The sequence below is a fragment of the Mustela lutreola genome, chromosome 14, assembly GCF_030435805.1.
Source record: "Mustela lutreola isolate mMusLut2 chromosome 14, mMusLut2.pri, whole genome shotgun sequence".
Taxonomy (NCBI): domain Eukaryota; kingdom Metazoa; phylum Chordata; class Mammalia; order Carnivora; family Mustelidae; genus Mustela; species Mustela lutreola.
Genome location: NC_081303.1, coordinates 43777934 through 43805588, shown reverse-complemented (window position 1 = coordinate 43805588; position 27655 = coordinate 43777934). Strand labels below are relative to the sequence as shown.

Below are 27655 nucleotides of genomic sequence, written 5' to 3'. Positions count from 1 at the left end.
AATGCTGCAGTGAACATGGGGTACAGATACCTGCATGAGACAGTGATTTCATTTCCTCCTGAAAAATAACCAAAAGTGAAACTGCTAAACCTATGGTCGTTCTATTTTCAGTTTTTGGGGGGGAATCGTCGTACTCTTTTTCATAGCGATTGCACAATTTACATTCTCATCAACAGTGCACAACAGTTCCTTTTTTTCCCATATCCTTGCCAATGTTTATTATCTATTGTATTTTTATAATAGCCATTCTAACAGGTGTGAGTTGATATTTCATAGTGGTTTTTATTTTTATTTCCCTGATGTTTAGTGATATTGAGCACGTTTTCATCTACTGATGGCTATTTGTATGTCTTCTTGGGAAAATGTCTAATCAAGTTCTCTGCTTATCTTTAAGTGGATTATTTTTGGGGTGTTTCAGCTATTGTATGAGTTGTAGGAGTTCCTTTTATATTTTGTATATTAATCCCTTTATATTATTTGCAAATATTTTCTCCCATTCCTTGAGAATGGAAGAAATTTTCATTTTGTTCATTATTTCTTTTGCTGTGCAGAAGCTTTTTGGTTTGATGTAGTTCCATTTGCTATTTCTTTTTCCTGCTTGTGCTTTTGATGTCATATCCAAAAAATCATTACCAAAACTAATGTCAGGGAGGTTTTTCCTCTAGGATTTTATGGTTTCAGGCCTTACATTCAAGTCCTTAGTATATATTGAGTTAATTTTTGTGAGTGGTACAATTCATGCAGCTTTATTCTTTTGCATGTAAATATCCAGTTTTCCTAGCACCATTTATTGAGAGACTATCCTTTCACCATTGAGTGTTCTTGGCACCTTTATCAAAAATAGTTGACCATATATGGATGGGTTTATTTCTGGACTCTTGATTCTGTTTCATTAGTCTTTATGTCTGTTTTTAAATTAGTACCATACTCTTTTGATTACTATAGCTTTGTAATATAGTTTGGAATCAGAAATTATGATGCTTCACCTTTGTTCTTCTTTCTCAAGATTAATTTGGCTATTCAGGGTCTTTTGTAGTTCCATACAATTTTTTAGGATTGCTTTTCCCATATCTGCAAAGAATGCCATTAGAATTTTGATGGGAATTGCATTGAATCTACAATTCTTTGTTTAGTATGGACATTTTAACTATTAACCCTTCTAATCCATGAACATGGGATATCTTTCCATTTTTTTGTGTCATCTTCAATTTCTTTCATCAGTCTCTCTCTTTTTAAAAAAAATATGTTATTTATTTATTTAACAGAAAGAGAGGCACAGCAAGAGAGGGAACACAAGCAGGGGGAGTGGGAAAGGGAGAAGCAGGCTTCCCGCTGAGCAGGGAGCCCGATGTGGGGCTCAATCCCAGGACCCTGAGATCACGACTGAAGCCGAAGGCAGATGCTTAACAACTGAGCCACCCAGGCACCCCAATTTCATCAATGTCTTAAAGTTTTTGTTGTATAGATATTTCACTTTCTTGGTTAAATTTAAGTATTTTTTTGTTTCTGATGTATATAGTACATGGAATTATTTTATTTTATTTAGATAGTTCACTGTTAGTGTATAGAAATGCCAGTCTGTATAATTTCTGTTCATCTGTTTTAATGTTCATTGATACCTTCTTCAGTTTGCTGATAACCTGATTAAAAGAATTCATCCCCTATGTTTTTTTTCTATCATTTCAATTTGACTCTTTTTTTTTTTTAATGGATTTCATCTTTCTGCTGTTATCTCATCTGTTTATACATGTTGTCCATCATTTTTTCTCCTTACTCTTAATGTGTGGTCGTTCTTGAGTATTGGACCTCATATGTGAAAAGGCAGTAGAGAATAAGTTAAACAGTACTTATATCCAGAAAGACCAAGAGTCTTCTAAATGCTTTTAGTACAGAGATTGAATACATCACAAGTTGAACTGGTTTGGATTTTGTTGTTGTTATCATTACCTTCAGTGGGCTGCTATTATTTTGTATTTAGAATAAACTACTTCTAGTAGAGGTTCTAGAAGGTTTTTCTTAGTGTTTCTCCCTCACCCTCACCTATACCATAGCTACATAGGGGGTCTCTCTCAATATTTTTGCCCCTCATCCAGCAATTAACCTCTTTTGCTGGTTACTTGGTCCTAGCCTTTTGGATTTTCTACACTGTGGTCCAGCTTCATTCTTGACAAGCCATGTGTCCTTGTGGCTCAGATTTTGGGCTTTCTAAATATCCCTCCACTTCTTTCGATGGCAGATAAACTTTCTCATACCTGTAACTGATCTTGGGCAATTTGGAGGCTACTTGTCCCTCTCCGTTGGTGATAGATTTCTGCTTGTAGTCAGTGTAGAGTCCTGTGTCTAAGAGGGTTTTCTCCTCTTCCCTAAAGGAGTTTTTGCTCTTATACTTCCCCCAAAAGTTTTGGGATTGAGCTTGCTATCTGCCATCAGTTTATGACTTTTGTTGAATATAAATTAATGTTTTTCTAAATTAAGTAGGGCTTTATCTCTGCTCCCTGTAGCAGCCTATCACTTCCTCCATGCCTATACCATCATGGGAAGCTTGTTTCAGTTTCCTATCTTGCCCTTAGTCTTTCTCTGTAGCACTAGGTAGTAGGGTTGCCTGATTGAGCAAATAAAATTATAGGGTTTTATCTGTAGAAAAGGGCTTGCTAGTGCCAGCTCCTCTTGCCTTTGAGATTGCCAACTATTCCAGACCGACATCTTAGCCCAAACTGGGTCTTTTTTTCTCACTTTTTTTTTTTTTAAATTGTGTTGTTAGCCGCTGTATAGTACATCATTAGTTTTTGATGTAGTGTTCAGTGATTCACTAGTTGTGTATAACATTCAGTGTTCATCACAAAATATGCCCTCCTTAGTGCCCATCACCCGGTGACCCCATCCCGTCAACCCTCCATTCCCCTCTGAAACCTTCAGTTTGTTTCCCAGAGTCCATAGTCTCTCATGGTTCATCTCCCTCTCCAATTTCTCCTCCTTAAGTTTTCCATCCCTTCCCCTATGGTTCTCTGTGCTGTTCCTTATAGTCCACATATGAGTGAAACCATATAATTATTTATCTGCTTGACTTATTTGACTTAGCATAATCCCCTACAGTTCCATCCATGTCGATGGATGTCGATGTCATTCTTTCTGATGGCTTAGTAATATTCCATTGTATATATGAATCACATCTTTTTTTATCCGTTCATCTGTTGAAGGGCCTCTCAGCTCCTTCCACAGTTTGGCTATTATGGACATTGCTGCTGTGAACACTGGAGTGCAGGTACCCCTTCTTCTCACTATACCTGTATCTTTGGGGTAAATAACTAGTAGTGCAATTGCTGGGTCATAGGGTAGCTCTCTTTTTAATGTCTTGAGGAACCTCCATCCTGTTTTCCAGAGTGGCTGTACCAGCTTGCATTCCCACTAACAGTGTAAGAGGGCTCCCCTTTTTCCACGTCCTCGCCAACACTTGTTTCCTGTTTTGTTAATTTTTGCCATTTTAACTGGTATAAGGTGATATCTCATTGTGGTTTTGATTTGTATCCTGCCATATTGTTGAAAGGACAGCCTTTGCATTACCAATAGGTTCTGGATCAATGTGTTTTCATTCTCATTATTTTCCATGACTTGTTTAAGTTCTTCCTTAATTTCCTGGTTGACCCAGTCATTCTTTAGTTGGATGTTCTTTAATTTCCACATATTTCAATTCCTTCCAAATTTTTTCTTGTGATTGAGTTCCTGTTTCAAGGCATTGTGGTCTGATAACATGCAGGGAATAATCTCAATCTTTTGGTATTGGTTGAGACCGGATTTGTGACCAAGTATGTTATGTATTCTGGAGGAAGTTCCATGTGCATTCAAGAATGAGTATTATGTTGTTTTAGAGTGGAATGTTCTGTATGCATCTACAAAGTCTGTCTGGTCCAATCTTTCATTCAAAGCTCTTGTTTCTTTGTTTCTTTGTTAATCTTCTGCTTAGATGACCTGTCCATTGCTCCTACTATTAATGTATTATTATCAATATGATTCTTTATTTTGGTTAACAGTTGTTTTATGTAGTTGGATGTGCTCATATTGGGGGCATATGACTTACAATTGTTAGATTTTTCTGTGGTATAGACCCTTTAAGTATGATAATAGTGTTCCTTTACATCTCTTACTACAGAGATGGTTTAAAAATCCAGTTTGTCTGATATGAGAATTGCTACCTTTTGAGGTTCATTTGCATGATAAATCGTTCTCCATCCCCTTACTTTCAATCTGGAGGTGTCTTTAGGTTCAGAATGAGTCTCTTAGAGGCAGCATATGGATGGGTCCTATCTTTTTATTCAACCTGAAACCCTGTGCCATTTCATTTTCAAGCTGTTCACATTGAGAGTAACTATTGGAAGATATGAATTTAGTGCCATCATATGGCCTGTGAAGTCCCTGTTTCTGTATATTATCTGTTGCTTTTTGGTCTATATTACTCTTGGGGTCTTTTTTCTTTTATGGACAACCCCCGCCCCCCCGCCCCGGCTGGCCCCCAGTAATTTTGACTTTGGAATGTTTCATGGTGTCATTGATCTCTCTACTTCTGATCTCATGAGCTTGTAGTTGTTTATCTCTATCATTCTTGACTTCCTTCCTTCCTTTCTATCAGCTTATCTTCTAGATCACTCATTCGTTCTTTCTTATTTATCCTGGCATTCACAGTATCCAGTTTAGATGACATCTCCTTCACAGCGTTTTTTTTTTGTTTCTGTTTTTTTTTTTTTTTTTTAAAGATTTATTTATTTATTTATTTATTTGACAGAGAGATCACAAGTAGACAGAGAGGCAGGCAAAGAGAGAGAGAGAGAGAAGCAGACTCCCTGCCGAGCAGAGAGCCCGATGCAGGACTCGATCCCAGGACCCCGAGATCATGACCGGAGCCGAAGGCAGCAGCCCAACCCACTGAGCCACCCAGGCGCCCCCACAGCGTTTTTAATTTCAGCGACAGTAGCTCTACATTCTGCCCTTAGAGATTCTATACTGTCACTAATACTTTGCCCAAGCCTAAATAACGACTTTATAAATGTTAATCTGAAGTCTTTTTCTGACATCTTCCTTGGATCCATATCCATTAAGTCTGTGGCAGAGGTCATTGTCTCTAGTTCTTTCCTTCATTGGGAGTTCCTCCTTCTAGTCATTCTCTTGAGGGATGGTTGAGGGAATGTACATAGTCCAAAATATCAACCACGACTCAGGCAAGATGAATCTGAGGAAAATCTGGAGTGTCAGAAGCCGCCACTCACCCCGGTGGAGTTTTTCCTGCATGTAGAGATCCAGATAGATATTACATCTCATGCTGATTTTGTGGGCGTTCAGGATGGTTTTGTAGATATCCAGCTCAATTCAGGGGACTGGCAGCAGCAACAAGGTTCTCTACTCTTCCGCCGTCTTGCCTCTCTCCTCCAGCCCATATTTGATCTTTAAGACTTAAATCTTAGAAGATTTCTTCTCCCCTGCTTATATGCCATCTACTTCTTTCCTTGTGCTTTGCCTGAATGAAATAGGCCTTGTCTCTCATCTCTCCTTGGAGGGACTTGTAACCCTTTGGAATTCAGTTTACTTGATTGTCTTACAACTCAGGTCTCTGATAGGTTCAAGAAGAATTATGATTTTAGGGTTTTGTTGTGTTTTATTTTAGATAACTCCGCTTTTTCTCATTGTTAGGATGAGAGTTGACATTATTTTGCTGCTTTTTACATTCTAAATGGAGGTGGAATTAGAAGCAAAATGAATTAAAAGATATGATTCTTGATCTCAAGGACTTGGTAAGACAGGAATGTACTTAAAATGAAATACCACCTTTGTAGGAGAGCATATATCAGGTGACAGCTGAGTGGTAGAGAATAAAGTGAATCAAGCAGACCAAAAAGACAAGATCACTGTGATCTAGGAGAACTGGCAAAGGGTTCTTGGATGTGTCTGGACCACTTCAGTCATCCCTCCTGAACTAGTCTCACATAGCATGCAGCTGCTCAGAAGTATAATTTTAATGCTTCTATGAAATCTTATTTCCTTAGCTTAATAATAATAGCTCTCATCGACTGAATTCATTACACTTCACCAAACACATATCTTGTTAATCCTTCCATTTTACTCTTTTGCCCTGACAGGAATATGTCTTCAGTATCTTTGGAAAAGTATGTTAATCTTCTGACTGCACCCTGTCATTTCACCTACCTGGAATATTAGCACTCCTGGTCATTCTGTAACTACCACCTGCTTTAAAAATGAGGTTAAGGGCACCTGGATGGCTCAGTCATTAAGTGTCTGCCTTCAGCTCAGGTCATGATCCAAGGGTCCTGGGATTGGCTCCCTGCTCGGTGGGAAGCCTGCTTCTGCCTCTCTTCTGCCTCTCCTACTCTCCCTGTTTGTGTTCCCTCTCTCACTGTGTCTCTTTCTGTCAAATAAATAAATAAAATATTTATTTTAAAAAGAGGTTAAAACTTGCCATTTTAAGAAAGTCTTTCTCAGATTAATTCTCAGACAGTTATTTCTTCTGAGTCTTTCAGAACCTTCTTATGTAATATAATGAAAGAAGTTCCATTCAGGGAGTCAGAACACCTAGATTAGAGTCTTAGCTCTGTCACTAGTTGTCTAATATTGCCCAAGACACTTTGCTTTTTTAAGCTTTTGGTTCCCTATTTTGTTAAAAAAAAAAAAAAAGGAAAATGTTGACCAAAAGTTGTGGTGAATTAGGTATTAATGAAAAACAGTATAGTGGGGTGCCTGGGTGGCTCAGTTGTTAAGCATCTGCCTTCGGCTCAGCCCCACGTCTGGCTCCCTGGTCAGGGGGAGCCTGCTTCTCCTCCTCCCTCTGCCCCTACTCCAGCTTGTACTCTCTCCCTTACTTGCTCACTCTCTGTCTCTCAAATCAATAAAATCTTTTTTAAAAAACTATAGTATGTAAAACATCTAACAGACTGAATCAAATCAACCATGGATTAGTCACTTAACCCTGTCCTTTAGTTACACTTATAAAAAATTACATGTGTTTTAAAACTCTATTCAGTAAAATGCCATGCATTCTTAAGGTATAGCTAGTAGGATTATGTATGGTAGAGTTTCTTTCTTTTTTTTTCAAATTATTTCATCCAAATATGATTTTTATTTTTTGTTTTTTGGGGTCTTTTTTTTGTCTTAAGTCTAGGGGTTTGCTATGGCTTTGGGGTAAGCAAGGTCACATTTCTAGACCTCAGTTACTTGAACTCTAAAATAGGGGTAGTAGCACAGAGAACACCAATTTTTTAAAAAATTCATAAATTAAAAGCATCTTAATTTTATGTAGTCTAAAAAATTGTGTTTTCCCATTCATCTGCCTATATCCCTTATTTTTCCCCTGCCCCTTAGGCACCCCCATGAATTTAAACTTACCCAGTATTTTGCCTTATTAGTATCTGTCTGCCATCTAGTGACAAAAATGGTAACTGCATGATTACCAGGGCCCTAGTGCATCAGGAGAAAGGTGAAAGGTTCTCACCATCCAACTGTCAGATGTGATGTGCTTTCCAGAAATGATTGCGATGCAAAAGAAAAGAAAAGGAAGCATTGATCTTGCTTATTGTAAGCTGAACCAAATTTATTTCTTGAAGTCTCTTTAAACATTAAGTGTGAAGGTTTTACGAATTGGGCCTTCTGCCTCTCTCTTTATACATTTGCTTTTGGTTTTTCCTTCATATGAAATGCTTTTCCTTCTCCTTTTTACCAGTCTATTTTCTTTATTCCATTCAATGTCTAGCTATAGATTGAGCTTTGCTAGTAAAATATCTCCTTTGATAAATTTTATTCCATGCTGAAACCCTACATTTTGCTTTTTTAATATAGTGTTTTCTTCACATTCTTAATAAGCATCCCTTGCTATACAAGTGTTTCCTTCCAAAATTTTGTGAATTTTTATGTATACTTGATGTGTATTTTCCATTTCCACGTGAGCAAAATTTTATTTTACAATCGTTTGTTTTAAGACCTAGGAGTCTGATTGCAGACATAGACAGCCAGTGCTCCATCTTATTTTTAATTCTTCATATCAGAATGATGTAAAACTCTCCAAAATTCTACTTATTTTGTTTCTTATGATGTCTTTTTGCTTCCAAAAGATGTGTACCCTTTTCTCATGTAGCACTGTATCCCACAAAAGTTGCAAATGCAAATACTTATTTACTAATTTGTACAGCCTGTGAGTGAAATTGTGAAGTAGTAAAGTGACCATGGTGAATATTATACCCTCACCAGCTCTGTACAGTTCAGAAGCTTCTAAACCTCTTTATTTGATCCCAGAATTTTCCATTGTTTATAGTATTTAATTATAGCTCTATATTATTAATATTGTTAATCTCTTGACTGAGCCTACTTATTAGAAATCTTACAACTTGACATGAATCATGACATATTAATGGTCATTTAAGTAAGTTGTCATGTCTAATCAAAAGGTTTGCATTCAATTGTATTCCTACAATAAAGGATAAGTTTATATTTACAGCTTCTTTATCATATTCAATAATTGGTATTTATACCACATATTTGTTGAAAATCTTGAGAGGAGGGATATCTTTTTCTTTTCTGTGCCTCACAGTATGGAAGACAGTAGCATGCATAACCGGTGTTTCATGGATCTTTGTAGAATGAAGAGATGCTAAGAATTTTTTTTTTAAGATTATTTATTTATTTATTTATTTGACACAGAGAGCACAAGTAGGAAGAGAGGCAGGCAGAGAGAGAGGGGGAAGCATGCTCCCCGCTGAGCAGAGAGCCTGATGCGGGGCTCAATCCCAGGACCCTGGGATCATGAACCGAGCTGAAGGCAGAGGCTTAACCCACTAAACCACCTAGGTGCCCCAAAATTGAGATATGGTCACTACCTTAGTTTAAGGAATGCACAATAGCAGCTTTCAGTAGGTTCTCAAATATTTGTTGAAAGAAAATAAAGCAATAATTGACTTTCTGTTATTCTCCATTATCGGAGCCTGCAAGGTTAGGGTGTATACCCTGATCCCAACCAATTTTTCGTCTCCCACTTTTTCTTGCTAGATCTTCTGATCTCCCCCATTTCCTTAAAACCCTCCATAAATTTAAATTTATCCAGTCTTTTGGCTTCTTAGTATATATCTGCCATCTAGTGATCAAAAAGGTAATTGCAAAATTAATGCACCCTTAAAGAGCCCTGTGCACCAGCACAGGTTTTAACCCACAGTGCTCTCATAGCAGTCTTTCGTTCCATTAAACATGCTGTGCTCATCCCACCACAGGGCCTTTGCACATCTTGTTCTCTTATCATCATCTACTTAATACCTGCTGACCTTTTAGGGCTCAACTCAAACATCTTTCATGGAAAGACTTCCCTTGATTTCCCCAACTAGGTCAAATTCCTCAAAGAAATCATACTTTAGTACAAGTTATCACAGCCGTATATAATGTTTAATTTATGACTATACAATTTAATTTGTGTCTAACTTATTAGAATTTAATCTACATGAGGGCAGGGAGCCTTGTTCTCAGTTATCATTATACCCTAGCATAAAACTGAATCCCTAGCACATAGAAAACATTTCTGTAATCAAATGAATTTGTTCATTTCTGGAATGAACAAATATATGAATGTAATGGTTTTCTGTACCTCATGAACACTGAAAATGCTTATGTCAGTCAATTACAATAGTTCTTTGCATTATATAATTTATCATTTTAAAAATTATTTTAAATACTCAACAGAAACGACCTACTATGTATGGAGGTACTCATTTATTCAGGAAACAGAAAATGCCTTCTTTAAAGAATAATTTTATATAAATCTCTTCTTTTATTTTGTTCATTACCTATTGAGGGAATTAGTAAGATGTTAAAAGCTGATACCACAGATAATTTGAAGGACAGACACTTAGGAATACTAAAGTATATATAGTAAAGAATACCCAACTTATCAATATCTATACCATAATAATTGCATTTTCACTGGACAAAATTATATCTCTATGGACATGAAGCTGTTGCATTGCCACCAGTCCTCCATAGGTTGACTTCTGTTCCTGTAGGGTTACAAATAGAGACTATGAATGGTACAGACCACATTAGTATCAGATAATCCTGGGAAGGAATGCTAGACAACAGCAAAAATTCCTTTGAAAAGACACAGGTAGTTTTTTGCCCATTTCAAAATCTTTTATAGTTTTCCCTGTAATAATAATCCTGAAGATTATTTTTGATCAAAAAAGAAAGGATGTTCTCATTAGGTTTGTCCTGTTATTTTTTTTTATTTATTCATTTATTATTATTATTATTATTTTTAATTTTATTTTTATTTTTTTTTTTTAATTTTTTATTTTTTATAAACATATATTTTTTATATACATATATTTTTATCCCCAGGTCTGTGAATCACCAGGTTTACACACTTCACAGCACTCACCAAATCACATACCCTCCCCAAATGGAATACTATGCAGCCATCAAAAGGTTTGTCCTGTTATTTATATTGAAGCAATAAGAATGATAATTCACTATGTAAGCCTCCTTTACTTTGCTTTATAAATCTAGAGCTATGCAGTACTGACTAGCTTTAAGGCCAGAGAATTTCTTTCTTACTGGAAGTTTTCTTTTCTTTTTCCCTTCTCTTTTCTCTCTCTCTCTCTTCCTTTCTCTATTTTAAAGATTTATTCTAGAAAGAGAAAGAGATGGAGAGAGTGAGTGGAGGGAGGGGCAGAGGGAAAGGGAAAGAGAGAATCCCAAAGAGACTCCCTGCTGAGTGTGAAGCCTGACACAGGTTTCCATCCCATGACCCATGAGATCATGACCTAAGCCAACATCATGAGTCAGACACTTAAGTAAGCAAGTGACCCAGGCACCCCTCTCTGGAAGTTTTCATAAATCTTAGTTTGGGCTTGTACAATACTGTTATTTCCTATCTTGAGGCTAGGAAACCAAGTCCAAGAAATCTTTCCACCTAAGTCCTATCTGAAATACCTATAAATTAGGGTGAATTTCTTGAAGTTCCCCAGATTTGTTGTTCCCTGACCTGCTTGGTGAGGCACTTGTAAAGCCAGACTCTGTCATACAGGCACCAGGCAGGTTTTTGGGGGAAGGTATTGTTGTCATTGGCCCCATAAATATAGCCAACCTTTGTTTCATAATAGTGGCTTATCCTAACTTCTTCTTGGTTGCATGATTTGTGTCCAGTTGTATCCTGACAAGGTAGATAAAGACAACGAAGGATGCAGAGTATGTAGAATCAACCCCACAAAGTCTTCTAAACAACATCCAGAATTCCACTGATAGGACACTCCATAATGTTTTGTTCCTTTCAAAGTCTTTTACAGCTTTTCTGACTCTAATATGTACCACACACATCCTTGGTGAGGGTATGAGAGGTAAATTAGTAAGATACCTGCCATCAAGAATCTCCTGTACAGTGGGAGAAAGAGAATTTAACCGTGATCACGGTACAGTGAGATGGACAAGTTCCATGAGAAACATGCGTACAGGTACTCCAGGTGCCGTATGAATTGATGATGAATGAGGAAATATTTCCTGAAGGTGGAACTCATGAGCCAAGGCATGAGGGATAATTAGAAAAAGAGGGGAAACACCATGGAAAAGGAAGTTCTTGTAGATACATCAACATGTGTAGGTCAGGGGCAGAAGACACTGGGAAGCATACAAGCAAGGAAGGGGGCATGGTAGTGTGGGAGCAGACACCTGTATAGCAAATGGAACCTTCAAAGAGATTAACTCAGCCTGATCCCTCTGGGCAAAGGTAAGGAGGATGAGATTTATCCTCAAAATTGTATGGGACCATTGAATTTATTTAAAGAGGAATGTAGTATTGTTAAGTTTGCCTTTTAAAAAGATCTATCAGCAGTTTAGAAGCCATAGCATCCTGCAGAGAGGATAATAGAGACTTAGATTTTCAAATGAGAATAGATATGTACAGACAGTAGGCATAGGGACAGGGAATAAATGTAAGTGAAGAACTTTTCAGAGAGAGAAATCAACATGTGCAAAGGTCCTGTGGTAGAAGAAGTCAGGGAAAATATAAGAGATTGAAAGAAGGCCATAGCAATGCCTTGTGGGTTAGAACAAATTAAATGAAGTGAGCAAGGGCCAAGGGCCTAGACTTGCAAGACCTGATAAATGAAGAGCAAAACAAAGAAAGTTATTTATCCTTTTTTTGTTGTTTTCTTCAACAAATATTTCTTGAAAACCAACTAAAAGCTCCTACTCTGCACTTTCTGAAAACAAAGCAGCAGCAACATCTCATCTTTCTCTGACTCTTTGGTATCTCTTTATTCCACAAACAACCATTAAGCACCTATCATATCCATACCTCTGTTTTCCATGCTGAGAAGTCATACAAAAGAGCCCAGAGGTCACAAAGAAGCGTGAGACGTGGCTCTTGCTTACAGAAAGCTCAGGGTACAGTGGTGCAGGCAGACACATAAACAAATAATACAGCGTCATTAATCCATTGGCCAGGTGTTTGCCAAATATGTGGCTACACAAAGAGCAGGTTTTTACAGAGGTACATTTGAGTTATGTAGTGAAGAATGAGTAGGATTTTTTTTTCCAGCAAAGAAGAAAGTGAAGGTAAGTTCTGACAAAGGGTACCTTATGTGCAGTGGTTTAAAGATGAATTCTGTATGGGAACTAACAAGTCATTTGTTGTGGCAAAGTAGTGGGTGGTGGCCAGTTAGACATGGTGGGGAGAAGAACAAAAGGAAAAAGACAAAATGTCTTGATCATGTTTGGATGGGAGTCTCTCCTTAATGCCAAGAAGTTTGACTTTTACCTTGGAGGAAATTAATGCTTTTAATCAACCAAGGGAGTAAAATTACCAGATACAAGGTTTTTTTTTTGTTTTTTTTTTTTAAAAGGAACATTGAGGCATATTCTGGTAAATGTGTATTTAGGTTTTAAAAATTAAACTGTGGGATGCTGAAGGATGGAGAGATATCCTCTTAATTTTAGTTGTATTTTTTTTAACCTATGTGTATGGTGAGATATTTAATGGTTGAAATGGTTATATTTCATTGACAGAAACTCTATCTGTACATTTCTATGAGTATTGTTTATCTAAATAAAATGTTACTTAAGTGAATTTATTAATCTCTAAGTTAGATTTGGTCACTGGTATCAAACAAATAACAGACCAAGGGATTTTGCCTGAGATTATGAAAATAAGTGCCATACCAAGTGCTAAAATGTATACAATGTAACTCTTTTCTTTTTTGTGTGACCTAATTATTAACTATAGTACCTCCATTTCCTACAACAGTAATCATGTTTTAAAATACCAGAACCTGAAAAGCTTGAATTTTATGATTAAAAGAGTCTGGTGGCTAACTTTGCAGACACCCAGAAAATGTCATCCCACTCCATTAACAAGCCCTAAAGATTGGAGGCAGCAAAAACAACATTACAGTTCTGTCCCTTGTGGCAATAAATTTTAAAAACCAGGCTATTATTGGTATTCTGACCAGGAAAGAAAAAGCCTCTTCAACCTTTTTATAAAAAGTTATGGGGGCACCTGGGTAGCACAGTCAGTTAAGCGTCCAACTCTTGATTTCAGCTCAGGTCGTGATCTCAGGGTGGTGAGATCGAGTCCCAGGTCAGCCTCCCGGCTCAGCACAGAGGGTTTGCGTGAGATTCTCTCTCTCTCCCTCTGTGCCCTGCACGCGCGTGCGCTCTCTCTCTCTCTCTCTCTCTCTCTCTCTCAAATAAATAAATAAATATTTTTTAAAAGTTACTTAAAAAGCTACACAGATTTCAAAGTGCAGAAAAGGGAAGACTCTCTCTCTCTCTCTCTCTCTCAAATAAATAAATATTTTTTAAAAGTTATGATAAAAGCTACACAGATTTCAAAATGCAGAAAAGGGAAGAGCCTAAATAATGGCAAACAGCAGACACCCAGGCGGTGACCAGCTTGCCCCGCTGTCCACTAAATTCCCACATGCATGCAGAATGTCACATCATTCAGTAGATCTTTGGGGGGGGAATATATATATATATATATATATATATATATATATATATATTTTATTTATTTATTTGACAGGCAGAGATCACAAGTAGACAGAGAGGCAGGCAGAGAGAGAGAGGAGGAAGCAGGCTCCCCACTGAGCAGAGAGCCCGATGTGGGACTCAATCCCAGGACCCTGGGATCATGATGCGAGCCAAAGGCCAAGGCTTTAACCCACTGAGCCACACAGGTGCCCCTGAAAAAATATTTTTAAGGTTTTTTTTCTTCCTTAGGAATCCACTTATTTTTTTCCTATTCTCCAATTTTTTTTCTTACCATGTTGACTGTGTATAGCTTTATCTCTCAATCACTTCATAATCATTCTTTAAAAAAAAAAAAAGCATCTGTTCCTAACTATAGGCCATGTTATGACTGTCTTGGAGTTTACTTCAAGAAGTGGGACATAATCATTTATGGTGAAAGCGTTTATCTCCTCTTGCAAACTTCCCTGTTCCATGCTTCTTCCTGTGAGATTTCTGTCCAGATCTTAAATAGAGATTTTTTCCTCTGAATACATATAATATACAAAACTCATTCCACTGGCATCTGCACCTGTTCATTACTGTTATAGTAAAAAAAAAAAAAAAAAATCTATACTTCTTCCCAAAGGTCAGTTGTATTATTAAAAAAAAAAAAAGTGTATGTATTTTATTTTTATTCTGTGTATTGAGATTACTTTTCTCTTTCTTAGTTGTTTATATTTCAGTTTCGATTCAGTTTAGTGTGCAGGTTTTCAGTAACAATGTATCCATGATTTGTGAACCCAGGTAAAGATGTACTATAACTGGCTATAATATTTTCTGTGCTCTAAGCTTATTTGCTATCAATTATCCATAAAAGACTTCTCTTTACAAAATTGTGACCAGGTCTTTTTGCCTTGTGTTGTGTGTTCTGGGCGTAGTGGAAACAATCCTTTATTTCCTCTGAAAGCATGGTGCCCGAGTCCCAGCCCACCAGAAACAGTAATGGAGGGATAATCTGGGTTCATAAAAGCTCAGAAACTGATGATGCTCTTGTTACACAAGCTGCCATATTTCTCTGTCTTGAACGTTAATCAAATTGTAACTTTTTTCTTCCTTTGTTTTTCCTGTGTGACCGTAACCAATTATGTAATTTGATGTCCTCAAGCACGTGACACACTGATTATGTGTTTGGATCTTGTCACTTCATATATGGAGACTGCAGTTCCTACTGCCTGATACAGATCCAGTCACGACTAATTAGGAGCTTATTTCAGATAAACAACTTGTACATGCAGGTACTAAGCGTTTAGAGAGTACAAATCTTAACACTCATAGAAAATAGAATATTATACTGATCCGTTGTACTTCTGGTTTTAATTCTATTGTGAAAGTTCATTACAAGATATACCATTTAACAACATCTCTACTTAGAAATTGATAGTTAGGAAATAAAAAACCAAATTCAAACATACTTGTGAAGCTTATGTGAGTAGCTTCATAAAAAAAAAAAAAGTTGTGGTTAACAACACAGAATAAAACAACTGAGAATCTCTAGTATATGCAGGCAGATGTAGAATATAAAAGTAAATTGTGAAAGAAAATGAACAAGGGACCAGCAATGCAGCAGAGAAATATGTTGGCTCTGGTTCCTGTTCTTGATAAGGTGTATGGCCTTGGGTAAATTATGGAGCCTCATGGTATACCACCAGATTGATCATGGGGTTCTTTAGACTCTGAGCTCCTTAATGGCAAAGACTCAGCCTAATGCTACTCTGTATTCCTAGACCCTAGCCCCACGGTGTGTATATGAGAATTCTTTCCAAAGTATTTATAAGCATAAATATTAAGCTATGTATTTAATATCTTGTACTGATTCTTAAATAGTCAAAAATTATTTTTTAAATAATAGCAGGAAGTCTCAGCTCCCTCATAGTTTTGTTGGGTTTTAGTTCTGATTTGTTTTGTTTTGTTTTTGCAAAAATTGAATGCATGACCCCTAGCTGGCATAATGTTAAGCATATACGGATGTCAATGTAATAATAATGACTTGTATTTAGAAACAAAGAATTGTACTGTATTTTGTGAGTTTGGGAGGGGATGGATAAAATGTATTTTCCCTTCAGAAATAATATTGTAAGTGGCATTTGTGTGACTAGGCCATTCCTCAAATTTCTTTTTAACTCACATACCTTAAACTTGTCGTAAAATGATATTATAGTTTACACCCAAATACATAGCTAATCACCAAACTCCTGGAGAAACGCTCTACACATTCCACCAGCGGTTAAAGATGTATTTCTGTGCACTCATTCTTCCCCTTCCTGCCACTGCCGGCATGGGCATAGAGGACAGGGAGGAGTAAGGATCAAGTACTGTAGATTCCAGACATTTGCTTATTCTTTACGGCTGCAATAGAAGAAAACAGTTACCTAGATGTGGAGATCAGAATTGGAAGACAGAAAGTTAGTCCTCTGACAATACAATGGTTCAGGTCTCCAAATTCAGCCTGCAGCCGTCCATTCAGAAACATGGTTTGCAGCCATGGGCACCCATGGCACCCAGACTCTGGCCTTTTAAATGTCATTGCCTACTTAAAAGAAAGAGCCAAACTTGTAGAGGAAGTGGCTGATTCCATGTCTGATGCAGAAAATGCATAAGTTGAAATGAAACATTATGTTAGGCCAAAATGAACAAGCTTACTAAAGAGCTTCTGAGATCATGTTTAAAGGACACAGGAACCAATTTGACTGGGCTAACACTGACCTAAGATGGGACCATTAAAAAAAAAAAACAAAAAAAACCTTAAAAAATTATTTTATTGTAGATAGAACACTTAACATAATCCAAACATGTTAAAGTAAAAAGCTTAGAAGAACTCCTACGTACCATGGGACATCTGGGTGGCACGGTTGGTTGAGCATGAGGTTCTTAGTTTTGGCTTAATTCATGATCTCAGGGTTCTGAGATCAAGCCCCACATCAGGCTCCATGCTCCATGTGGAGTTTGCTTCTCTCTCTCTCCCTCTCTCTCTCTCCCTCTGCTCCTCCCATTTGCTCCCTCTCTCTTTCAAATCTTAAAAAAAAAAAAAAAAAAAAAAAAAGATTCCTGGATACCTGGATACCTTTCAAAAGTACAGCTTCAACGGTTATCAATGTATGGTCAGTCTTATTTCAGCCCTTCCTGTGATCCTGTCCCAACCCTGGCTTTTTTTGAAGTAAAGTAGCACATCACACATAGTTTAGCCTGCAAATATTCAAGACGTATCTCTAAAAGTTAAAAAGCATTAATGATTGTGTTTTAAAAACATAATTTTGGTGTCATTCAAAAGTCTAGACTGATCAGACATCAAGAAGGGCGCCCAGGTCACTCAGCGCAGAGTCTGCTGGAGATTCTTTCCCTCCCCCTGCTCTGCCCCTCCTCCCCACCATGTATACTCTTGCACTCACATGCTCTCTCTGTCTCTCCACTAAGTAAATCTTTTTTTAAAAATCAAGAACAACAACTGTGATGGGCTGAGCCATGTCAAATATATACAGATGATGATGACTTTTTAAAAGCCCTCACAGCTCACCTTCAGAGACTGGTAGGCATAAGCTCATTATTCTGGAAATTGTTGAACTAAAGGAAAGCATCAAGGATTTATCCTACCTCTACTGTACACCTCATATTTCAGAATAGCCAAATAGTCAATAGAACAAAACTCTTGGTGGAATGCCAACAAATAAAGATAGAAGGAATGCTTTTAAAAAGCATAATTTTGAAGCCCCTTCTGCATAATTTATTTACCCAAGGATTATCGTTGGGTGCTAAAACCATCGAGTGAAAAAAAATTCATAATGGATGGTATCAGCTAACCTGAATCCTAAAGCCATTAATGGATCTTAGAACCACCAAAAGTGAGACATCTTAAGGTTACGTGTGCAGTATAAAAACACATCTCAATACATGTAGCATAATCTTGCCAAAAACAGAAGAAAAACAAAAAACCAGAAACTGAATCTAAACAAGCTTCCAGATGTGACTGCCAGTTTATAGGAAGAGGAAAAATATCACATATTCAAGGACACAAATAGCAAAAGGATGGGGAAGGCAGAACTGATAGTCTCTGCAGAAGACTTGACAGACATGTCAACCAAATGGTGTTAACCATGTTGAGATTCTGGTCCACATAAACTAAAATATCTGGGAGGGATCATGAGGGCATATGAGAATGGTCTGAGAATAGAGGATGTTAAAGAAAATTGTTAATTTGTATGGTATAATAATGACATCTGTTAAAGGTATATACTGAAGTGTTTACAGGTGAAATGATAGGTTGTCTAGCATTCGGTTCAAAACCTTGCTATTCAGTGTGAGACCTTCAGATCCGGCAGCACTAACTTCACCTGTTAGAAATGCAGAAACTCTGGCCTCATCCTTAGAACCCAGTAGAGTCAGAGCTACATTTTTACCATGATCTCCAAGAGAGTTATATGTACGTTAAGTATCGAGAAGTACTGCCTTAAAATAATTGGGGAGACAGATAAAAGAAATGATTGGCAAATATTGATGATTATTAAAAGTAGGGAATAAGTGCATGGGGATGTGATTGATTATAAGTCAAGTATTTTTAAACCAGGGACTGGCAGACTAGAGCAGTATGTGTGTGTGTGTGTGTGTGTGTGTGTGTGTGTGTGTGTTTTCAATCCAGTGATTTGATTTTAGTCTGTTGGTTTGAGCTGTAAATGTTGACATCAGTTGTCTGATTCCCTCCCCTTCTTAATCCACAGCTTGTCAAGTGATTGGTTAATATTAAAAAAATCCTGAATTCTTATTTCTTTTAAAAGTATTCCTTGTTGGATCAAATTATTCCTTTAGAATTCATGAAAAAGACTTATTTTAACTACTAATGCCAGTTTATGGTCAATTCTCTCTAGGCACGCCTAAAAAGACCCCTGAAGAGCCTTGACAGTGCTGTGTATGACGATGACTATGACGAGAGAGCGAGCAAGTAAGTCGTGATGGATTTTAGTGTCCTACTAAGTGTTGTGGCTGAAAAGCAGAAGTTTTAGGATTTTAGAAGATAATTCAAAGGATGTATAATCCTAGAGATTGGATTTTGCTCCCTTGCAATGTTGTTCAGCAAAAGGAACCAGTGCTCCTTGGAGTCTCAGGGGGAACGAATCTTGAGATGGGAAAGCAAGATAGACCTGAAATATCTTGTTCTTGGAAAGCGGTAAAGCCTACAGAAATATCTGCGATCATGTTAAAGGGGAAATAGAAGCCCACCTAAGTTAGGCTCCTACTCTGCTAGTGAAGAGGGGCAGGTTAAATGGGAGAAACAGTAAGAAATGTCCATTAAACCAAGTTGGGGAAGGGGAGGGGCTTAAATCTGTGGTGATATCAGAAGAGGAAATTTTAATATAAAGTTTTAAAAATTAATTTCACTATAAACTAAGGGAAATAATAATAGTAGACATTTAGGTTTTTTTTTTTTTTAATAATTTAAACTTATGTGGGGGTGACAAAAAGCACAGTCTTTTTTCTCCGTTAAGGAATATGCATTCTTCTCTAAAACAAGTGGATAAATAAAGGGAAACCACATACAAATACTGAATGTGAAGTCGGGCTATAGCAAAGTTTCCAAATGTTCCATCTACTATTCTAAGGCTAACGTCCCAAATCCCACAGAATTAGACTGTGTGAAAAGCACTGCTTCTACTTCCAGATTGATTAAGGTCCCATAGCTGTTTGTTTGTATTTTCATAGTGCACATACTCAAAAGTTCCCCTGTTTGAATTGGTTTATACACATCACTGTAAAGAATTTGGCCTTGAGCCAATTCGCCATTTTGTTGTGGTTCCACTGAAAAGCACTTTGGTTTCAAGACTGTCTCACTCATTGAATGTAACTGGATGGCTTGTGGGATGGCTAGCACATGCTTCATTTTCCCTCAGGTTGTCCTCTGAAGATGGAGAAGAAGCATCTGCTTATTTTTATGAAAGTGATGACTCCGTTGAAACAAGAGTAAAGACTCCTTACTCAGGCGAAATGGACCTCCTAGGAGAAATCTTAGATACACTGAGCACACACAGCTCAGACCAAGGAAAGCTAGCAGCAGCTAAGAGCTTGGATTTCTTCAGATCAATGGATGATATTGATTATAAACCTACGGTTAGTTGATTTTTTTCAACCTATAAAATTAAATGAAAACATTCTTACCCTTGGGTGTGAATTGCCTCATGTTATAATCTTAGTTGATCGAAGCACTTAACCTCTAACAAACAGGTGAGTAGTCAGATCTTCAAAAATATGAAATTTTAATTATTAAGACTTATTTCTGGTTTCAGAATTCCAGTATTTTCTCATTTATGTATCAAATTCTGGTGGTTATTGTCATTCATTGAAAATAATTTTTTTCAAGCCGTAATATTCTCTTAAGTCTAGTTTTAGACTAGGCTTTTCTGGGGAATTATTTAAATGTGAAGTGTTCCCACTTTTTTCCTGTATTTCCTGGATCTTCAAAAAATGTTTAAGAGATGTCTCAACTCAAGTGCTTTTTCATTATATTGCTTCAAAAATGAAAAGTATTTTAAACAAACTTATATGAATGTTTTAAAAACACTAGAGATGGAAGTATGAGTAATGGCCACTCTGTGGTGACTGTAAGTCAGTCCAGAACTTGGCATTGAGGTAGTTGGTCTATTTAGGGGTTGGGGGGAAGGGCGGTTGGCAAGTTCTTTTCATTTGCTCTTTCAGCTTTGTTGAAGTATAATTGACAAATAAAAAATTGTATATGTTTATATATTTTCTTGTTAATAGAGCCATTTGCAGGTGTTCAGAATTAACTGTTGATGCAGTATTTCCTCTGGGGGGATCTCCCAAGTTGCCAGCCTTGAAAGATATTAATATTTTATTTCAAAATGGAAAAAAAATGCTAATGTAACATTATAATCTCATTAAAATGTTTCTGAATGTGTTGTTTCTCCTTTTAGAATGCATCCAATGCACCTAGTGAGAATAACCTGGCCCTGCTTTGCAGTGGTTCTGGTGATCAAACCGAGTGGCATCTGGGACAAGATGACAGTGCCCTCCATGGCAAACACCTTCCTCCCTCTCCCCGGAAGCGGGTTTCCTCCAGCGGCTTAACAGATTCTCTGTTTATCCTAAAAGAGGAAAACAATGAAAAATACCTCAGTGCTGACAATGTGAGGGGGCCTGCGGTCATGGAAAAGGCAGCTTCTGCTTCAGGATTGACTCTCCAGCTAGCTTCGCCTGAAGTTTCTGAAAATGAAAAAGCTAAACCAGAAAAGAAAGAAACACTAAGCCAGATTTCAGACGATCTGCTTACACCCAGCCTTGGGCGACATTCATCTACTTTTGTTCCTTGGGAGAAAGAAGGGAAAGAAGCCAAAGAGACTTCAGGAGATACTGGACTGCTTCATGAAGTGGTGTCCTTATGTCACTTGACATCTGCCTTCCAGCAAGACTTAAACATTTCAGAAGAAAACGCAAGTGGAAACCAAACTTAAATCAATGATTAGGAGTCACTCGCTTGCATCCATGCTTCTGTGGAGACATTTTAGGATTCCTGGTAATCTCTGTAGTAAACAGAATTATTTGTAAGGATGACAATTCTTGGTACTGTCTAAACATTATTTTGCATTTGGAGCATACATTTTCTCCACTCATTCATCTCGTGAGTATACATGATCAATTGATTTTTAAATGTAATGCTGATTCTCCTACTGTGCTCTTAAATCAGGTACTAGTGTGTATGTTTCATGGAAGTATATGTCAAACATATGATTTCCCAGTATTTGGTGCTTAATGCCATTCATTTTATTTAAACTAATATACATATATAACCCTTGCACATAATAAGTAGCTACTATACTAATCTGGTCGAGCATGAACTGATCAGGATATCAAAACTTATCAAAACTAGCCTGAAACTGCTGAAACTGTTGACCTACTAACTGCCTTAATCCTAAGCCTATATTTAGCATACTTTAATAACTTATGGAATTATCTGTAAATTTTGAAGGATAAGTTATAAGTGTTCTGCAGAGCAATAATGCCTTTTTCTATTCGTTGCATCAAGGACAAAATTCATTTTTCAAAGTTGAAAAGCTCTCTTGTGGACACTGCAGCCATGTTTTCCAAAATGTATAAAGGTACATATTGACCTTTCACTCAGTGAAATATATGAAGTGCTGAATTACAATGTGAAATTAATGACTTCTGTTTACAAATGAGACACTTTAAAATTTTTTCAGTCTCTCTGTATGCCTTTGCTGTCTAGGAACCCAGCCCCAGAAAGCCAAATGTAACGCGAACTGTCCTGATAAAGAAATGTTCCTGTCTTTTCTTTTTTTTTTCTTAAGTAGTAATGCAAAATGTTTCTTATCATCTCAAATTTACTTTTTTAAAATAATTGAACTTAGTATCTTAAAAGTTTTAGATCTACAGAAAAATTAGACAGTACAGAGAGTTCCCATTATGTCCCTCATACAGTTTCCCGTGATCAATATTTCTCATTGAGATGGTACATTTGCCACAATTCGTGCACCAATATTGATAGTCCATGCTTTATTCAGATTTCCTTAGTTTTTCCCTGATGTCTTTTTTCTATCCTAGAATCTAATTCTAGATACCACATTACATCTGGTTGTCATGTGTCTTTCGATTCCTCTTGGCTGTGACATTTTCTCAGACTTTCCTTGTTTCTGATGACCTTGATAGGTTTAAAAAGGACTGATCTGCTGGTCGAATATATTATAGAGTGTCCCTGTTTTAGAATGGGTCTGCTCTTTTTCTTACAATTATACTGTGATTGTGGGTTTGCAGGAGGAAGATTACAGAAGTAAAGTGTCATTTTCATTATACCATAACCATGGTACATAATGTCAGCATGACTTGTGAGTGTTGATGTTGACTTTGATAACTGAGCTGAGGTGGTGTTTGTCAGGTTTTTCCACTATACTCTTTTCCCTGCCTTTGTGTGCCCGAGCCTTTGGAAGGAGATCACTGTGTATAGCCCACACCTAAGGAGTAGGGCTTTTTGCTTCCTTTCCCTTATAGTAGAGTATCTACATAAAGCATTTGGAATTCTTCTACATAGGAAACTTGTCTCTTCTCCCTCAAATTCACTGCTGAACATTGAAATTCATGTCAGAAGGCATCACACATTGACTGCTTCAGGATAGGATAGATTGACGGGGAAAATGTCAGGAAAAAAAAACAGTGATGTTATGCTTCATTTGGTATTTGTATATTCACTATATATTCTGTACATCCCCAGTTGTCATTTTAGAAAAGGGTTTTGAGAAACCATTCGAGAACCCCATCAGGACTGGTTCCCTAAAATATTTCCTGGAAGAATTTAGTTTTCAGGTAAAAGATCCCAGAAGGTGATTTGTTAAAAACATTGCTTAAAAATGTTTATCCAGGTCAGTCTTTAAATAATTTAAAGAAAATGACCAAGTTTTTTTCTTTTCTAAGCTACATTCCAAAACCTAAACAGATATGTTTTATTGGGCATAATTATTCATTCATGTTTGTAAAGAGAAATCTTGTTTTCCTTATAAGGAGGGAGTCAGTATATACTAAGGAAAAAAGTATTTAATCCTTATTTTATTAACACAAAAGTAAGACTCATGGTTCTTGTCAAACTTTGCTTTTATATACTCATTACCAAATTCCATTTCACTTTGCCGAAACATGTAATAAAAGCAGATTTATCAGAAGAGCTGTTTTAAATGAGAAGGAAAAAGGTCACCCTGGTTGTTAATCTGCTTGGCAAATATTTCTTCGTAATTTAAAAAAAAAAAAGAAATCTTTTAATTTGACTATTGGAATGAAACATGTTTTCCTTCAGAATTCATAGTCTGAAGAATGAGATAATTGTGAGTGTAGCATAGGTAAAATTTGCTTAATAAACATCATGGCCTCAGAAATGGAGGTTCTTCTATCATCTGGTCACCTCATGAGATGTTTGACTACAAGACTGTTACTGTGAGGAAAATTAGCCACTCACAAGTGCATTTGCATCAAGGTATTTTGAACTGGATCTGTGCCTTATTTTAGCATGCAAAATCAGCTTTTCTATTCTGTTGAAAAACAAAAGCAAAAACAAAAGCTCTATATGTTCTTCTTGGAAAAAATCCAGAAGGCTACTATCCAAGAGACTACTACTCCAAAAGTATTAGTATTTCAAATCATTAATATTTTGAGTGTTCAATCTGCTCTTAAGCTAGACTTCCCAGTATTATGGTGGATATAGGGAGAATGAAGTGAAATTAAGGTGAATCCTGAAAAAAGTATTATTTTATTTTTTCCTATGTTCATTTTTTCTATTATATCAAAATGAAATATTTGTAAAACCCTCTGCTGTTTGGATTTGTTTTTCAAAGAAGTTTTACCTGTTCTTCCAGAGTTGTATAAATGAGTAAGTCTTTGGCTTTCATGCATAGTCTTCTATGTGGCCTCTAAATGATTCTCCCTGAATCCCAGTCTAGGTTTTACCTTTTTTGTCCTTAAATATTGCATCCGGGATATTTTGGGGGGAGGGATAGAAAAGTCACGTGTGAATTTAGGAGCTATTGTTTTGTTAGATCAGTGTGTTGTTAAGTGGCAAATCTTGATGGTTTACCTACTTTAGCATATTTTAGGGAAGCACCAAAACATAGCAGGATGATTTTTCTATTAATAACTCATCACACTTAGGAAATATTTATCGACTCTTTGTACTGGTCATATGCAAGGTACAAGAACTGGGGCTACAAGGAAATAAAATAATAACTTGGTCCCTACTCTGAAGGGGCCAATTAAAAGGAAAAGAAGTGACAAATCTCTGTGAATAATAATAATATATTTTGCTCAGAAGTTATTAGCCCAAGATTCTAACACCAAAATTAGAAAAAGTCCTTTAAAGCTGCTGAATCTGAAATATGCTCTAAGTGTAGAACACGGTACCACTTCTAATTTCATTAACTTTCCTTATTATTTTAACAAAGTATAATAATGCTGCTATTGAAGATACCTACTTTTAAAGGACAGACTTTGAAGCTCTTAGAAACTAAGTGTCCTTGTTTCTCTGATTCTCTCTCTTCCCCACTCTGCTCAATCTTTTGACCAGGCAACACAGGGCTCTAGAATGGAATGATGCTCCTTCGCAAGACTTAGGCCGCTTCACTTACTTTAGGATTAACTGAGGGTGTGGGTGCATGTTGATGGAAACTAGTTTTTACTGTCTTTATCTTGATAATAGCATTCTCTAGAGACATCCGCCCCCCTGCTCCCCGCCCCCTGTCCCCACCTTTTCAATTAAAAGTGTATGTAACAGTGCTGTTGTTTGGATTCTGTACTAATATCCTTATAAGAGGATTCAGGAATGTTCATGAATTAGTTGTTTCTTAAATAAGAGGATTCAGGAATGTTCATGAATTAGTTGTTTCTTAATAACGTGAAGAGTCCTGATCAAGAGGAGAAAACTGTGAATATTCTCATAATCAGCAGTAGACCTTCCTTCTCATCTAGACAATCTGGATTTTCAGCAAAAAATTATTTTCATCAATAATTTTCTAGTGCAAATACCATTTTGTTTAGCATAAAAGACCCCAACTCTGGGTAGATATTTGTAAGTCAGAACACAAATTTCAGAAAGTGGAATAAATACCCAAATCTAATTCCCCAAAGCACTTCATCATCTAAGGAAATAGCTTTCACAGATTCTGTGTGAGGACTCCCATCTTCCCTGTGTCGAGCCTGATACTTCGTGTCTGTTTCTTAAAGCTTACTTAAGAGGCAGAATTGTTTTGAGCAAACTGGTTATTAACATTTTTATTTGGTCATGATATAGCAAATCATGTGTATTTAGAAAGAAGCCTATTTAATTTTGAAAATAATAGGACTTTGTGCAATATTTTTCCTGCATAATTTAGTTCCTATAAATTTGCACATCTGCTTTTCTAGCAGATGCCTTAAGGTCATGTTTTTCAGTATTTGTGTAAAGCTGTATGTAGCAACGTTCTGTATGATCTTAGAAAATTCTTTATATTGTTGGCAGGAGAAATGTTTTTGTTTATTTAAAATAATTATGGATATTGCATTATTGTATTATAACTAACTGCCTCAGCAACAGTAAATATGCAATAAGAAAATCCTGAACCTTTGGTTAGTATTGACAATACTATTACTTTAAAAGAAATGTATATAGTGCAAAATGCTGATTCTACATGTGTACATTTAACAAACATTCAGTTCTGTACCACATAAATCTAAATGGCATTTGTATGGTGATTACCACATACATAGATTGTAATATCCTTTGTGATGACTCTTTGGTAAGATTTATAAAGGGCATTGCCAATACTTCTTGACTGTCTATAAATTAAGTTAATTTTTGTATAATGTACAGTTTGTTTAACCTTAGAGCTTCTATAGATTTCTACTTTTATTGTACTTGAATGAGGCAGAAAAGCACTGTGGAAAATCTGTAGCTCTCGATGCGATATGCAAACATACCAAAAATTAAACAAGGTACTGAGCAGCAGCAGTGTCAGCTGAAGGTTTCTATTCAGAAAGCTCTGTTTTCTTCAAAATGTACTTCAGTTAAGTAATTTAAAATACACAGTCTTTCATCTTAAAAAAGGTTGCATAGTCACAAATGATGTGAGAAACCTCTAGGTATCTTTTTGTCTCCGTATTATTTCACCTCCCAGATGAGAGCCTTAATGAGGTACCTTAACGAATCCGCCCTCTGGTCGGTTCTGTGATGTTTAGGACAGGACAGAACTGGAACTCTGTGCCTGTTAGTAAATGTAGCCCAAGTATCCCGTCACCATCCCTCGGGCAGTGCAACTTCCACGTGCTCATTTTGAAAACCATTCTGTGATCCTATACCAAAAACGAGATTGCTTCAGTCTGTCCTGGTGTAGTGCTTACAGCAGTGCCTACAGCAAACAGGTATGAACCGCATGAAGTCTGCAACTGAATGTGCATTAAGTCTTCTTTATATCAAAAGGTACGTGGGAGGTTGAAACAGAATTTTCCCAAAGCTTATTTCTTTTGCTTTAAATGAGTAACTGTTTAAGAGGACTAAAAGTCTTGAGCTTTTTGCCAGACATGGTGACAGATACCTGTTAAAAAACCTATCCAGCATTGAGATTTGTTTCGCTGTTCTCGCATCCTGGAGGCTACAGTATAAATCATCTCGAAAGCTGACTACTATTGGGAGGACATTGTGCATCGAAGTATTGTTTGGGGAATTTTTTGAAAAATATGCAAACATAAATCTTGGATGAACTCCATACTACCATAAAGTGCCCAACAATGCAGTTACGAAATAAAATTGGTCATAATGAAACTTTTGCATGGTGGTGACTCTTCTTTGCTAATTAGCCAGTTATCCCCCTCAGTGCTCCAGGTCGGGTGCTATAGGACCCGGCCATTTTCCTCTCTGAACTCTGTAACTGCCACAGTATAAATCCCAGCCTGACTCTTCCTGCCAAGTCTGAGAGGTGTCCATTCTTTCCTGTATTGTCAGCTAACCTTATCAGGCTCTAAAATCATAGAATAGGTAAGTAGAATGTCACTAGATAGACCACAGCAGGGCTGTCCAAATTCAACAACTGTATTTATTGCCTTTGATTTAAAAGTCAAGGACAAGGGCATCGGGTGGCTCATTGGG

At 36.9% G+C, this 27655-nt stretch overlaps 1 protein-coding gene across 5 annotated transcripts in view; it reads left to right on the top strand.

The window, feature by feature from the left end:
- Window positions 1–27331, top strand: part of DENND1B (DENN domain containing 1B) — a 277522-nt gene extending 250191 nt beyond the window's left edge. For all 5 annotated transcript variants that reach the window (XM_059147015.1, XM_059147012.1, XM_059147017.1 and 2 more), the window contains 3 exons: window positions 18900–18973; window positions 19920–20136; window positions 20958–27331. In XM_059147015.1, coding sequence (XP_059002998.1) covers window positions 18900–18973; window positions 19920–20136; window positions 20958–21494 — 828 coding nt within the window. In that variant the 3' untranslated portion in view covers window positions 21495–27331. The remainder of the gene's footprint in view (window positions 1–18899; window positions 18974–19919; window positions 20137–20957) is intronic.
- Window positions 27332–27655: the final 324 nt, after the last annotated feature.